Source organism: Caretta caretta, chromosome 1 (genome assembly GCF_965140235.1).
Source record: "Caretta caretta isolate rCarCar2 chromosome 1, rCarCar1.hap1, whole genome shotgun sequence".
Taxonomy (NCBI): Eukaryota; Metazoa; Chordata; order Testudines; family Cheloniidae; genus Caretta; species Caretta caretta.
This window is the reverse complement of record NC_134206.1, coordinates 8,678,364-8,694,022: the sequence shown is the minus strand read 5'-3', so window position 1 is coordinate 8,694,022 and position 15,659 is coordinate 8,678,364. Positions and strand designations below refer to the sequence as shown.

The 15,659-nt window shown below is 52.6% G+C and overlaps 1 protein-coding gene across 6 annotated transcripts in view; it reads left to right on the top strand.

The window, feature by feature from the left end:
• Positions 1-15,659, top strand: part of NUMA1 (nuclear mitotic apparatus protein 1) — a 62,478-nt gene that overhangs the window by 34,843 nt on the left and 11,976 nt on the right. For 5 of the 6 annotated variants that reach the window (XM_048838301.2, XM_048838338.2, XM_048838312.2 and 2 more), the window contains 8 exons: positions 227-356; positions 1,479-1,636; positions 3,296-3,413; positions 4,403-4,520; positions 7,089-7,229; positions 8,247-8,369; positions 9,164-12,787; positions 13,643-13,684. In XM_048838301.2, the coding sequence (XP_048694258.2) occupies positions 227-356; positions 1,479-1,636; positions 3,296-3,413; positions 4,403-4,520; positions 7,089-7,229; positions 8,247-8,369; positions 9,164-12,787; positions 13,643-13,684 (4,454 nt within the window). The remainder of the gene's footprint in view (positions 1-226; positions 357-1,478; positions 1,637-3,295; positions 3,414-4,402; positions 4,521-7,088; positions 7,230-8,246; positions 8,370-9,163; positions 12,788-13,642; positions 13,685-15,659) is intronic. The other variant, XM_048838319.2, reaches the window with a different exon arrangement.

Here is a 15,659-nt window from a genome sequence, read left to right as displayed (position 1 = left end):
AACCCCTTCCTCTTGGATTCCCATGTAGAGCGACAAGACCACGTGGGGAGGAGGGGTTTAAGGCCTTATCTGGAAACCCCACAGTAACCTGTTTGGAAAGATGAAGGTTTGGGCTGACCTGTGGTTCCTAGAAATGTAGATATTTCAAACCTGAGGCTTTATGCTTCAAAGCCATCCCCTCTGGCACTACAGCCAGCAACTCAGGGTCTCACGTTTGCTCCCCCAGTGCCGCTTTCATCCTCCAGCATCTCCAGCACGAGCTCCGAGGAGCAGTCCCCCGTGTTCTCCCGCCAGCACAAGCGAGAGGTGCGCTTCCTGGAGCTGCAGAAGATCGCCTCCTCATCCAGCATGAACAAGTATGTTCTCCGCCTTCCTGGGGAGACTGGCTTTCACGGGGGTAGCCCAGCTTTAACGGCGTCCTGGGGCACTAGGGCAGGGTGCTCAGCAGATTAAAAACTCTTTCCTGAGAGGTGGGCCTCGGAACAGTCATTGCCGGATCAGCTCAAACCACTGGTCCGTTTAGCCCGGTGTCCTGTCACTGATAGCCAGTGAACAAAGCACATCCCCCTGAAGCAGCAAGTTCTGAGAGTCTGATCTGCCTGCCCCCATGGCAAATGCCAGTCTGCAGCATCTTGTGAAAGGCTGGGAGAGCAGCGAAGATCAGAGGCAGCCCAGCGAGAACTAAGCTAAAATCTCTCTCACCCTGGTGACTCTGACTGCAGTATAAAGGGATATGGAAGGGACTTGTCCTGGACTGGAAGGTATTCCTGCACACACCCCAGGCCTGAGCCCCGTTCAGTGAGTGGGACTGAAGTACAGGTCCTCCTTTTCACACTGGTGTACAGTACTAAGTGGTCACTGTGAGAGCCATCGTTACCATCACAGGTCTGATAAGGCAGAGGTGGGCAAACTACGGCCCGCAGGCCGCATCCGGCCAGGCCCATGAGCACCCGGCTAGGGAGGCTAGCCCCTCCCCCCCTCCCCCGCTGTCCCCCCTCCCCCGCAGCCTCACCTCACTGCACCGCCAGCGCACTCTGGCCCGCCGCACAGCGCATGCGGCATGGCTGGCTCCGGCTGGGCGGCGGGGCTGCCAGTCCTGCTGCTCTGAGCAGCATGGCAAGGGGCGGGGGGTGTTAGATAAGGGGCAGTCAGGGACAGGGGACGAAGGATAGGTGTGGGAGTCCCGGGGGGGGCTATCAGGGGGCGGGGGTGTGGATGGGGTCAGGGGACAGGGAGCAGGGGCGGGAGGGGTTGGAGGTTCTGAGGGGGGCAGTCAGGGGGCGGGAAGTGGGGCGGGGCAGGCTGTTTGGCGAGGCACAGCCTTCCCTACCCGGCCCTCTGTACAGTTTTGCAACGCCGAAGCGGCCCTCGAGCCAAAAAATTTGCCCACCCCTGTGCTAAGGAGTAAGCGTGAGGGACTGCTCCGCCTTCTCTGGCCTGTGGTATCATGTGTTGTATGGCTGGTGCTTTCTTTACAGCTTCCTTCCTGGCTCGCCCGCCTCCCCCATGGGCGACATCATGCAGACCCCGCAGTTCCAGCTGAGGCGGCTGAAGAAGCAGCTGGCAGACGAGAGGGAAAACCGGGATGAGCTGGAGCTGGAACTGACCGAGAACCGCAAACTCATCACAGAGAAGGGTCCGTAGCTATCGGCGTAATCTGGGGAATCGGGGGGGATCTGGCTGACAGTGTATATTGGAGCACCCTCTTCCTGCTGCAAGTACTGCCCAGCCCACGGTCTTGATGCCATGGATCTGTCTTGTTTGGAGGCTGAAGGCTTGCAAGTCTTGGGCATCTCTGCTCTCCAGTGTTGGAAGGGAGCCCTAGAGGGCTACCCAGTCCCTTTCTGTACATGGTGGCTACACTGTCTGTTCCAGGAGCAGGCCCCCAGTGGTGCTGGCTGTTTGTCAGGAGCCCATTGAACCTGCCTATGCAGACCGTCAGTACGGCCAGTGGAGCAGGCACGTATTGGAGAGGACGTGGTGTGACGCTTCCCGAGGCTACTCAGCGTTGCGAGGCCTTGCTGCCTCTTAACACCTGCCCTTCGCGTGAGGAAGCCTGTCTGTGCCTGCTGTGGGTCAAGCTTTTCAACTCCACTGGCCACAGGCAACACTTGCATTATCTGGGTGCTGCAGGCCCCACTGTCACTTTGCAGGTTAGCAAGAGGCACCCTCGAGCCCTCTGAGCGTTTCCCCAGCCCTTGTTCCACTATATACTCACGGCATTTACAGGTTCGCTGCTTCCAAAGTGCACCTCTGATCACCACTCCACTTAATACAACGCACTTGGTTTCTAGCGAAATCGAGTATAAATTTGTTTTAACAAAGCACAGAGATGCAAGCCAGTAGCAAGGAGAAGTATTGGAAACAAATGATTACGTATAAAATAAATCATAACATGCATTCTAGAGCTTAGACTTCATTAACAAGATATCCTTAGCATTAATCAAATATAGCTCATCCCCCAAATCCTTGCAGTGTTGTACAGCCTGGCTGGCTGTGACTCCCTTTTCATGAAGCAAACACGCTAACCATTTCCCTCCTCAGTAGAGGATCCTGTGTCTCCTTGCATTCCCTGATATACCCTAACAATCCTTTGTTTTTTGTCACAAACAGCACGACACTCGCTGATCATTTTTTTTTTCTTGTAGGATTTGCAATCTTTCAACCAGTATCCGGTTTAGTATGCAAACAGGTCTCCATTATAAGACATACTGTATGCATGTGGCCAGACACAGAGATAAGCATCTGTTGCCTCCTACCTGAAAAAAACCTGTCTGAGGTTTATCACCTGCCTGGTGGCCAGGATTTTAAGAACATACTTTTCAGTCTAGATCCATAACTCCTTAAATATTATCCATAGAGACCTCACATGCCACCCTTTGGTGCACTGTTACGCGTATATCTGACCCAGGGGATCCCTGTAAAAACCCTCTACCAGTTGGTTCCAAGGGATCCAGTGGTCACATGCGGGTTCTTCCCTTCCAAGCTCTGACCAGAGCAAATAGGTGACACTGCACCGTCTGTATTTGAAATGAGCTCAATATCTTGGCAGCTTTCCCTGTTGGCTACGTGGGCTCTGTATGATGCTGGTTCCCTTCGCTATGTTACCAGCAACAAAATGCTGCTCCAGCACAGCCATGTACGTAATCCGACTCCTCCTGAGTATGGGAGTCAAGTAGCAGCTGCAGGCCACGCTCAGGGCAGCCCTGTCCTGAGTCTCCTCCTGGTATGATCAGTGCTTGTCATTTAGGCTTCCAACCGGCTAGTAACAGCTGCTTCTCTTCCTCTTCCCCAGAGACTCAAATCACCATGATGCAGCAACGGATAGACCGCCTAACTCTTCTCAATGAGAGACAAGCTGCTGATCAGCTGGAGCCAAAGCAGCTGGAAGAGCTGCAGGAAAAGAATGAAAGGTAACTCCTCCGAAGTAGCTTCTTTCTACTAGGGCTCCTGCTAGGTTGGTGTCCAGGGCTTGTGGGTCCCTCAGATAGGTGCTGCCTATCATTTATGTAATGCATGAGCCAAGAGTGATTAGAAAACGTCGCCCGACACCCTTCTCTGCATCCTCTGCTATGGCAGATACCAGGGAGGAGATGGATCTCTGCCACTGTGTATTTTTAGTGTGTCTGTTCCTTGGACTGCTCATGAGCACCCCCGCATACATGTATTGTAATCAGACTCACGCTGAATCTGTGGGGAGGACCTGGGTCCTCACCAAACCCCAAGATTACTGTTGTCTTCCTATCCTGCCAGAAAACTGGTCCTCAAAAGATTGTGCATCAGCTCCTCAGTGGGCGTAAATTGGTGTTGACTTACCCCAGTGCTGTCTCTAGGGAGTGAAACTCAGTTCCATGAACAGCACCTTCTCCCTTTGCGGGGCATGCACCATCCGTCCGGCGTGACCAGAGAGAGGAAGACAAGGCTAGTGACTGTGTTCCCAAACTCCATGGCATGCTGCCTTATCTCTGAAGTCCTGGCAGATGCTGCTCACTCTGCAATGGTATATTTAGGCTGAGGAATCTGTCTTGCTTCAGCCTGGAAAGGGTGATCCCTGCTGGGGTATCTACCAGTGGGAATCCTGCAGCAGCCTCTAAGCTTCCCCTTCAGAGTAGACATGATGCGTTTCATGGGGGTCTGAACATTGACTTTTGCTTAGCCCCATCTCCATTCTAGACTTGGCTGTCAAAGTCTGGCTGTGGGGCTGGGAGACAGGAACTAAACCAGGCTCTGACCTTTTATTGTGACATTGAGGTGCCAAGAGAATACGGGATGTGCCTCGTTTTCCCCATCAGCGTCCTCAGGAGGATTATGACGATTCTCTCTTTGAGAGCAGCTTCCCAGCTCCTCTCTCAAGTCTCTCTCCTGCTAGGCAGACAGTGTGATGCCATCTTCTCTCCCGCAGCTTGATCCTGCGTTTGCACGAGGCCCTAAAGCAATGTCAGGACCTGAAGACTGAAAAAGGCCAGATGGACCGAAAAATCAGCCAGCTCTCCGAGGAGAATGGGGACCTCTCATTCAAGGTACGGGGCACCCCTTCTTCCCCGCAGTAATGGTACAAACCATTGCAGTCAGAGCATGGGGTAGCAGCGTGCATTGCACCTTTACTGTAGCTGCATTTATAATGGCTAGTTTTATACCCGGCCTGTGTTTTGGCCTGACCTTGCCCTGACAGTGGTGTCCGTTTGAGAGTAAATTTGCCATACTTCATTTGAATCTGCTGGTACTGGATGCTTTGCCATTCAGGTTCTTTTTATAAAACGTTCCTGTTAGTAAGGAAGGGTTGGCAGCGTAGGTTGCATTCAGCTGACCCCTCAGTAATGATGCTTTTGGGGAAGAACGTGGGCCAGCTGGTGATGGTAAAGCACTGGACTGGGATTCAAGAGAGTTACCAACTCTGCCACCCGCTTCCTGAGTGATTTATACTACCCTGCACCTCCATTCCCGGTCTGTAAACTGTGGCTAATACTGATCTTGTTATGCTTGTTTTTTTTGTTTGTTTAGATAATTCCCTTTCTTTTATTTTAACTTATTTTAGGGTATTTTTGAGAATGTCTAACTGGCTTTGGACCCCAGTGGCCAGTGTTTTTTGTTCAGATACATTGAGTTTATCATGCGTTCTCCTGGCAGCTAGCCAAGTGAAGGAATGCCTTATTGCATGCTTCCCATGATAGCCAGATTGCAGCCAAGTCTCTCTTTATTGGGGTGGATGGCCTGTAGACCAACAGATATTTTGCCAGTCTATCTTCCAAACCAGCTATTGTATGGACATCGGCTAATGCTTGTTCATTCCATGGGCTGTGCCCAAACTTTTGCAAAATTGTCTTAAAAGGAGTCATTTCCTGTATGAATGTCAATTTTTTCTGCTCTTTTTGAGTTTTGTTTTTAGGGGACTCCTTTCACCTAAACATATTTCTTTATGAATTTCTTTTACCTTTAAAACTTTTTTTTGTGTGCCCACGCTCATGCTGGGACTTACAAAACACAAAAGTCAATACACAGTAAAAACTCTGCCTGACAGAGCAGGAGGGGGAAATGCTAAGCCTCTACCTTTTTGGCTTGATCCTGCTACGACCGAGGGTATATTCACCTATATAATTTTTCCCCCGACAGACGGGTAGGAGTGAGGACTCTAATTCTCCCCCTTATGGCCTGGCACCTCTATGACGGGGGCGGGGTGTGTGTACCTAGACTTTTTGTATATATCTTATTTGTATAGTTTTCCCCGACAGACAGGTCGGAACGAGGACTCTAATCCTCCCCCTATTGCCTGGCACTTCTGTAACCAGGGGTATGATTGGTCACTTTATACGTATGGTATACCTTTTAGCAATATTTAGCAGTATGTTCAACAATCACAGCGCATGTCTTCCCCCTTTCGCAATTCTCCACCAAAAATGTTACGCTCATAAGAAGCACATGGGATCTTTTTCAAGGGAAAAGGCAATATGCCGCATTTAGTGAAGATACGATTAGCATATGTATTCAATCACACCACACACATGCATTGTCCCGCCAGTCGATGTTATTGTTACCAGTCCAGAGTCCGGATCAATCTAGTGGCCAGCTAGGTTGATCCCGGGTAGGGAGGAGCCGGGTTCCGTTGGTCACACAGGATGCTCCGGGGAAGTCTTGGCAGGATGAACCCAAAGTTTCATGGCAAGGCACCGTGTTTCTATAGTGATTTTCCTTCCTTTGGACCCATGAGTTCTGCACTGTGATGCTGTCATCAATTGTTATTTGACAAGTGCTTGTTTTCTTAAATTGTCCTTCTCATTCTTTATCTTGTTCTTTTATTAAGTTCCTCAGGGAGTTACCCCAGGCTGGTTTTGATCACAGCTATCTTGTCCCCATTGATAGGTGCCTGTCTCATTTTCAGAGTCCTCAATCTGCCCTCCTCTGACATTTCAATAGGGGCGTGTTGCAGCCTCCCGGTGCCCTTGCATCTGTCTCCCATTCCTTCCTAGACCATCTGGGTCGGCGATGGCCTTCGCGCTTATTTTTTAACACACACATTTCTTATTCACACACAAAACAGAATTAATTTACACACAACATTTTGAGCAGGAACGTCAAGTTGCAATGCAAAAGAAAACAATCATGGCATTCTTTTACTTGTTTTAAAATGCTAAACCTACAATAAAACGGTGACCCTCAAAGGTCTGTTATGGCCTTGAAATTGGTCCAGACACAAAGAAATTCTGGCTGCTGCATCTCTACCAATGGCATATTAGGCCATTCCTTTCTGCTATTCAAAAAGGGTGGCTGACAGAATATGGGCAAATCATACATCAATACATTTAATACATGCTACATTATTATCTCATTTTTTATTTTTCATTCTAAATTATACAAAATACAAACATAAAATCCTACTACTACAATCTCCCGCCCAGTGGGATTCAGAGAATAAACGAATGTGTGCAAGGCTGTTGGATACAACAGTGACGGGGGCATAAAGACTACGGGAAATAATCCCCTGTGTGCTGCTGAGCACAAGGCTCTTGTGTAAAGGAAGGCTGAGTTGAACAGCCCGCTCTGCGTGCACTTGATAACCAGGCTGTGTTTGGGCGTCTTTCATTTTGGTTAAGCTGCGGGAGTTCGCCAGCCACTTGATGCAGCTTCAAGAAGCTTTGAACGAGCTCTCCGAGGAACACAACGCGGCGCTGATGGAGTCGGGGGAGAAACAAGCCCGCCTGGAGACCGAGCTCCACACCGCCCTCCACGAGAAGGTAGGGAATGTTGTGCGGTATGCCCGACAGAACCAGGCAACTCCTCTACATCAGGAGTCCTACTGGGGTGGGTGATAGGGATCCAGCACTCCGAACTTGGTTACCAAGCTTGTGCCCTCTGGGCTAAGGAGTAGTGTGGAGGCAGCTTGTCCGTCTCTGAGGGAGGAGTGCTTTGGGTGGATCAGCAGTAATACCCACACGTGGGTCGTGCGTAGCGTTAGCTAAGAGTCTGTTCTATCCTCCTGAGAAAAGATGTCAGCAGTGCAGAGCGTGGAGGGGGGTGGGGCTCTGGAATCCCAGCAGTGGGAAGAGGAGCCTTGGGCCTTTATCAGTTAGGGTGAGACTTTAGCTGCTGCAGGTGGAGACCAGGAGACCAAAGAAGCACCAAAAATGATCAGAGACTTGAGAAAAACCGACCTATTAGGAAAGGTTAAAAAAACCTGGACTTGAGAACTAAACTGAGGGGGGTCCTGATAAGTCTTGGTATATTAAGGGCTTTTATAAAGAGGACCGTGATCAATTGTTCTGCATGTCCACTGAAGATAGGACAAGGCTTGGTTTGCAGCAAGGGAGAGTTAGGTTAGAGCTTCGAAAAAATCTTCCTAACTCTCAGGGGAGGTGAGCTCTGCAATAGGCTTCCAAGGGAGGTTGTGGAATCTCCAAAACTGGAGGTTTGTAAGACCAGGTTAGACAAACACCTGTCAGGGATGGTCCAGGTTTACTCGGTCCTGCCTCTGGACACGGGGGTAGACTATATGACCTTATAGATTCATAGATATTTAGGTCAGAAGGGACCATTATGATCATCCAATCTGACCTCCTGCACAACGCAGGCCATAGAATTTTACCCACCACTCCTACGAAAAACCTCTCACCTATGTCTGAGCTATTGAAGTCCTCAAATCATGGTTTAAAGACTTCAAAGATTAGAGAATCCCTTCCAGCCCCACATTTCTATGATTGTTTGTTCCCCTCCCACTTTTGCTACCTTCCTCAATCTTGTGTCTTGTTCCCCAGAAATGCTTGGAAGAGAAGATGGAGATTCTGCAGGGGAAGATCTCTCTGCTGGAAGACCAGCTGACAAGGCTGGGGGAGAATGCCACACAGGAGAAAGGAGAGGTTATGGGGGACATCCTGAAGGTATGGCTTCTTGCTCAAGTCAAAGAAGGAGCTACAGTGGCAGCAAGTGCAGAGGACTTCAGAAAAATACCCTGATCTATTGAGGAAAGCAGAGCACAGGAAGCCCTGCCTAAATCTGTGTGATTCATAACCAGCTCCTCGTTTAAAGAGTGTCTGCAGCCAGCCTGCTAGCATAGCAGCAAGAAACTAAAGAGCTGAACGCTTGCATGCCGAGGAGAGCCCCAGTCCCTTTGAGAGTGATTCTCCATTTCCCAGCTCAGAAGCAACTGACAGCTCTTCTGACTTACCAAGCAGCATTGGCAGGGACATCTTTCTCCCAGCTGGGCAGAGGGAGTAGTAGAAGAGTGAGGCAGTCCTGGTTATGGAGGGAGGATACAGATGGCTAAGGATAGAGGATAAAGATGGCTAAGCTACAGTTCTCTCCTGCTGCCTGGCATGGTAGTGGGCATTCTGAGGGTGAGAGATTCCCAAGCACGATCCCTTTCTGCATAGTACGTATTTCAGAGGGTGGCCCCTGATGTGCTTGCTGGTTGTGGTGGTCTCCTGTTACCCTATAGTGGCAGTGCTGAGGGAGGTCTCAGCTCAGGAAAGGCAGCTTTCGCTCTCGAGCATGGCAATGGTGGGAGAACTAAAAACACACAGGAGCTAGGTAGAGTTAACGAGCGTTGGGTTCGCCAGGAATATGGTGCTGCTGGTGGGGAGGAAGAGCTAGCAGGTCTCTGTGAGGCAGAAGTGTCTAGATCTCCTGAACAGTTGTGGAATACCACTGATGAGTGTTTCCTTTCTCTCATCAGCTTGAAGACTTAAAGCAGGAAGTGGCCAGCCTCTCTGCTAAAGGGATAGAGCTCCAAGCCACAATCCTGCAGCTGGAAAAGGAGAAGGGCCTCCGTGAGGCAGATCTTCAGTCCGAACGGAACTGCTTTGAAGAGGAGAAACTTCAGCTCACAGGCCTCATCGCCAACCTCCAGAGCTCAGTCTCTGAGCTCCACCTGGCTAAAGAGAAGCTGGAACAGGACTCCAGAGTGCAGGAGGAGCGCCTGTCCGCCCAGGTAAACACACTCACCACAGAGATTGCTAAGCTAAACAGCTTCCTCCTCCAGAGGGACCAGGAGCTGGTGACTCTTCACCAGCAGGTGGAGGAGGAGAGGATTCAGAAGGGACAGCTGGCCGAAGATCTCCAGAAGCAAGAGCAGTCCTCCAGGGAGACCATCCAAGGACTGAGCCTGCAAGTGGACCAGCTCAGTGACACCCTCAAGGACAGTGAGGAGAAGCTGGTGCAGTTCACCCAGCAGATGGAAGCTACAAGCAAAGGGAAAGCCAGACACCTGGCATCTTTGAGAGAAGAGCATGCGAAGGCCATGCAGGAAAAGGAGTCTGCCCTGCGGCAGCTACAGGAATTCCAGCAGGAACAGGAAGCGGAGCTGGCAGCCCTGACCGCTCAGCTGCAAGCTTTGGAGAAAGCCAGAGATGCTAGCCAGGCCTCTGCCATAGAGATACAGAGGGAAAAAATTGAATTGAGCCAGAGGGTCCAAGAGCTGGACGCCAGAGTCCTTGAACTCACTGCCCAGTGCTCGCAGGGCGAGGCCCAAGCAGCAGCTGCTGAGTCACTGAGAGCCCAGCTCCGAGAACTGGAGAACAAGCTGCAAGAAGGTCAGCAGAAATTCTCAGACAAGGAGAGGCTGGCCAAGGAAAACGCCCAGCTCCAAGAGCGGCTCCTGTCCATGGAAGAGTCCGTCCGGAACACAGAGGGGATCTTGGAGGATGAGAAGAGGAGAGCTTCGGAGACCCTTGAAGGGAATCTTAAAAGGATAACTGAGCTGGAGTCCCAAATGCAGAAGCTGGCAGAGCACCGAGATCAGGCTATGCAGGAGGTGGGCGAGGAGCAAGCTAAGAGACAAGCGCTCAAGCTGCAGGTGCAGCAGCTGGGAGACGAATACAGGGCAAAGACAGAGAGGCTGCAACGTCAGCTGGCAGACATGTCTTCAGCCGCTAAAGGGGGTGAAGGAGAGCGTGAGAGGCTGGAGGAGACAATAAAAGCTCTGAGTGGAGACCACAAACAGGCCTGCCAGCAGCTCCAGGTGGAGCAGGGCAAAGTGGCGGAGCTGGTGGCGCAGATGAAGTGCCTGACCACAGAGCAAGAAGAGAGGCTGGCACTGCTTCAGACTGACCTCTCCAACGCCCTCGCCCAGGTCAAGAAGAAGGAGAGCGTGGAGCTAAAACTCAGGGACGATCTCTCCTCTCTGCAGGAGAAGACAGCAGTGTCCCAGCAGGAAGCAGCCCAGCGCCTAGCTCGGCTGGAGATGGATGCACAGAAGGCAGCTGAGGCACTCAAGGTTGTCACCAAGGAGTTGTCCGATGAAAGGCTCAAGACAACAGAGCTTGAAGCTACGGTGAAGCGTCTTGGAGAACAGAAGCGTGAGGAGCTAACAGCTACGGAGTCTGATCTCTCCAGAGCAGCGTTGGTCCTGAAGGAGAGAGAACTAGAAGCGGAGAAACTATCTGGTGAGGTTAAGCTGCTGAACGCCAGGCTGGAAGAAACCCTGCAGAAGCAGAAACAGGAGCTAGCTCTTCGAGACACGGAGATGAAGCATCTGACAGGGGAGATGGAGCAAGCCAAGGCAGACCTCGCAGCGGAGAAAGCCAGCAAGGCAGAGCTGGAAGTCCAGCTGCAGAACTCCATCAATGAGCAAAGGGCCGAGCGTTCTGCTCACCAGCAGGAGCTGGCCAGGTCCCTGGAATTGATCGAGGAGAAGGAAGGGGAGCTGGATGAGCTCCGTCTGAAAAACGTCTCCCGTAACGAGGAGTTGAGAGACCTTCAAAAGACTGTTGTCAAGTTGAAAGGGGAGCTTGCCTCTGTGGAGGCACTGAAGGAGCGGGCGGCCAAGATGGAAAATGAGCTGCAGGGCTTCCTGGAGGTTGCCAGGACCCGAGAAGCTGAGATTGACAGCATAAAGTCCATTGTGTACTCCAAGGAGATGTCTCTCAAAAGCTTGGAGGAGAAGATCCGACACACGGAGCAGGAATCCAGCTCCAACCAAGATCTCTACCAGGAGAAGCTGAAGGAGAGTGAGATGCTCCACTCTGAAATGGAGAAACTGGAGCAGAAGTGCAGGGAGCAGCGAGACACCATTGCCAGCCTGGAGAAAGCAGCAGCTCAAACTAAAGCAGCCACTTCGGAGCATCAGGAAGCCCAACTGGAGGCCCTGAGGGGAGAGGTGACGCAGCAGAAGCAGAAGGTGTTGGAGCTGGAGAAACTCCTGGAAGCCTCTAGGTCAGTACAGGCTGGGCAAGACGGCACCATAGAGACACTGAAGAAAGAGCTCTTGGATAAGGGGAGAGAGCTGGCCCAGAGTAAAGACTCCATCGCCACAGCAGAGAAGGAGCTGGCATCTCTGCGCTCTTCAGTTCAAGAGAAGGGCAAGTTGGAGGACAGCTGGAAGGAACAAATGTCCCAGTGCTGTCAGGAAGTGGAGAGGAAAAACAGCCTGATTGGCAGCCTGGAGCAGGAAGTGTCCATTCTCCACCTGCAGGTCTTGGAGAAGGAGGGAGAGAGCAAGGAGCTGAAGCGCCTGATCATGGCGGAGTCGGAGAAGAGCAAGAAGCTGGAGGAGAGGCTGCGGATGCTCCAGACTGAGATGGCCACCGCCGCTTCTCGAGCAGCAGAGAGATGCGCTCGGATGAAGGCCGAAGTGCAGGCCTACCAGGAGGAGACAGAGAAGCAGAGGATGTCCATAGAGGCCCTGAAGAGGGAACTGAGCGCCCAAGGGGAATGCCAGGAGGAGCTCCGCCAAGAGGTAAAGGCCTGGCAGGAGAAATGCTTCCAGAAGGAACAGCTCTTGTCCTCTCTGCAGCTAGAGCTCACGAATGCCCAAGCGTTGGTCGGGGAGCTGATGCCAGTGAAACGCCTCTACCAGCAGCAGCAGGCTGAGCAGTCCTCCCTGGAAAGCAAACACTGCAAGGAGCTGGAGCAGAGGCAGAAAGCAGCTGGTGCTCTGGAGGCAGAGCTTGCCAGAGCCAAGCTGGAACTGGCAGAGCTCCTCTCCCTCAAGGAGAGGCTCTCCGAACAAGACCGCGCTGTGCAGAGGCTGCAGGGGGAGAATGCCAGCTCCGCAGAGCGGCTCGCTGTGCTCCAGCGGGCCAACACCCAGCTGATGGAGGAGAACCAAGTGCTCAGTGAGCAATCCAGCCAAGGGCGGCAGAAGTTTGATGCCGAGCTCAGCCAGGTGAAGGAGAAGCACAGCCAGGAGATGGAGGCCCTCAAGGTGGAGTCTGAGAAGCTGGTGGCTGGGAGCCAGCGAGAGGCTGAAGACGCAGTTAAGAAGCTGGAGGCCATGACCAACAAGTACGAGAACGCCAAAGTCAGGGTCCTTGAGGAGAGGCAAAAGTTCCAGGAGGAGAGGCAGAAGCTGACGGCTCAGGTAGGGCACCCGCTACGCGTTCTGCTTGGCTTGGGCTTGCCCAGGCTGACAGCAGGAAGGGAGAAGGCTAGTGACTGAGAAGGGAAGGGAAAGTCCTGACTCGCCTACTAGGACTCCAGCGGTTTGGGCGTGAAACTGCCCTGGGTAGGACTCTGTCAGAGAGCTTTGGGGTCTGCTGTTAAAGGCCAATTGTACCCCAGCGAAGTGCTACGCGAGGGTGTCGGGGCTGCCAGCTGGGCGTGGAGAAGGGAAGCAAGTTTCTCCAGACCTGCAGCAAACGGTGCCCCTAAGCCTTTCTGGCCCCCATGAACAGCCCGCTGATGCCTGCTGGGCAAGTCCTCTGAAAGGTGGTTGACCTGGCCAGCTAATTCCACTACATGGCCAGCTTGGCTGGTGATGCTGGCCTGGAAAGCAGCATTTCTGCTCCCGAGAGTTAATCTGTCCCTGCAGCTGGTCAGCTCAGCTGTGCGATAAGTCAAAGCGCCTAAGTTCCTGCTGAACCAGTTGCACGTGGACGTGATTTCAGAGGGATGGGGCCATTGGCACAGCAAAGCAGTCACTAAGATCGCAGAGAGGCTGGTCCCCTCAATCTGATCCGTAGGACCAGCAGGGCTGCTGGGATGAGCTAGGCTGACCTTCTGCACGACACAGGCGGGTTGAGATCTGGAGAAAGAACAGACCGGCACCCCCCTTGAGCTCCAGGGGCCAACCACCCCTTTCCCATAGCACCAAGTCACCAAGGAGAAGGGCGCAGTGTAAATCCTGCCTGAGATCCCCCTTGTAGAGTCTTAGCAGGCGGGGTGGTCTGTTTCTGGTGTGTTCACTTGTGTCTTCGTTGCTCACCCCGTTGTACAGGTGGAGCAGCTAGAGGTATTTCGGAAAGAACAAGCTAAGCAGGTAACGCATGCGAAGTGCTGGCTGCTTAAACGGTGACAGTGCATGACTCTAGCTGCTGCCGCTTCCCGCCACAGCTGCAGTCTCCTGTTAACTGTTTGCAGTGGGGACTCTGGGCCTTCCCGGAGAATGAGCCACGAACGCTGGTTTGCTCCACTGGACTGCCTTCCCCTGAGCTGCACGTTCGCTCCTGGGGGGGGAGGACCCAGGCCATGAAATCTGTCACCAAAGCCTACCCATGTCTCAGCCTAAAACGCTGCAGGGAACGGCACTGTGCACAGGTCAGCCTGTCTTTCGTTCCCTCCTCTTCCCTTCCCTGCCCAGTAACAGCCACGGGCTGCGCTGCGATCTGAACCGAGCAGCCAGGCATCCGAGTGGGTGTTCTCCACCCCCAGCAACCCTCTAAGGAGTACTGGGACTCTCCGTGTCCTGTTCTGGCTGCTCCCCTTCTGCAGGCTGGGCATCCGCTCCATGGTGCTCCCACCCCTCTCTGCTCTCCCAAGCAGTGAGGCCGAGACGTGGATCCTACACTTCAAGTGAATCCAAACTGCTCAGTCAGGCACTGGCTGGACGTGGGGCTCTGAGAGCGTCTCCCGCATGAGGCCTTAGCGCAGATCTGCTCTGAAAAGTGGCTACAAATGCCCCTTCCTGCTCTGTGTGCAGCGTCAGCGTCGCGGTTCCCTCTACCTGTCAGCACGCTATGAGCGAGGGAGCTGGAGTCCGTACCTCCGCGTGCACCACCCCAGAGCTGTTACCGAGCTTTAGGCCTACCGAGGGCAGAGGTGTAACTTGGGGCAGGCTGTGACCCTGCAGAGCATGTAGTCCTGGTGCTGATGTGTGAGCAGGAAAAGATCGCAGCGTGGCTCTCCCGCCCCAGGGCGGGTTGCAGCGTGGCATGTAGGAAAGAACATGGGGAGACAAACATGAAGCCACTCCCATAGTGCCATCTTGGTCATTTTTCCGGGTAGAATTGCACCGCCAGCCCTGCATACTTTGCTTGAGTGCTTATACGTTGCATGCTAAGGGATTGCATGGCCCCATGGCGTTTGTTTCATAGAGGAGGGTCTCTGGCTGCTGGGAGACAGGGCTGGGTCTGGATCCTTGGCCCATATCCTCTGGACTGCTATGGCCCCCTTTGCTACTAGGTCATGCACCCTCCCCTGTTAACAGCTGCTGATGCTGGGCTCCCTCTGTTGGGGTCATGCAAGTTACCTTGATGTTTATGTCAAATCTTAGCCTCTTCAGCCCCTTCTTGACTTGGGATCTCTCAGCACGGTGCTGTGCAAACCAGATGCAGCTTTCCTCCAATACCAGCACCTCGGAGAACATCTCCACATGGCTCATTTCCCCTGATAATCCCCAAGACACCCAAAAAAACCCCATTGATTTGGGTTCAGGACAAATGTAAGGAGGAGAGCTCTTGGATTCCAAGGCCAGAAGGGACCACTGCGATCACCCAGTCTGTGTAACACAGGCCAGAGACAATAATTCATAGAGCAGATCTCTCACAAAAACATTCAAGTGTTGATCCTTGATTTTAAAATGGTCAGTGATGGAGACTCCACCATGACCTTTAGTAAATTGTTCTGGTGGTTAAAATGGCCTTGCATCATCCCTTCCTGTTGGTGCTTGGATAGCCAACAGTTGGCAATGGAGACAAGTGCTGGAGCTTGGAGCCGCAGAGGGCGCTCGGGGGGGTCATCACCTGTTTTTTTTTTTTTTCTTCCATCTAATGCTTTTGTTCCTTGCATGGGTTTCCTCAGACCCCTAATTGTCTTGGCTTAAGTAGCTGCTCTCCTGCCTGCATAAAGCAAACCCTTTTTTCCATGAAAGACTAACTGAAGCCAGGTGTGAGCTGTCTGCCTGGAGAAGACACTAACCAGTGTTGGGGTTGTGGAGGCCTGCTCCGGGGGTTGCTTTGGCTGGGCTGTGAGGAGTGTCTGTGCTGGGTTCTGAGGGTGGCTATACTGCCTCTACT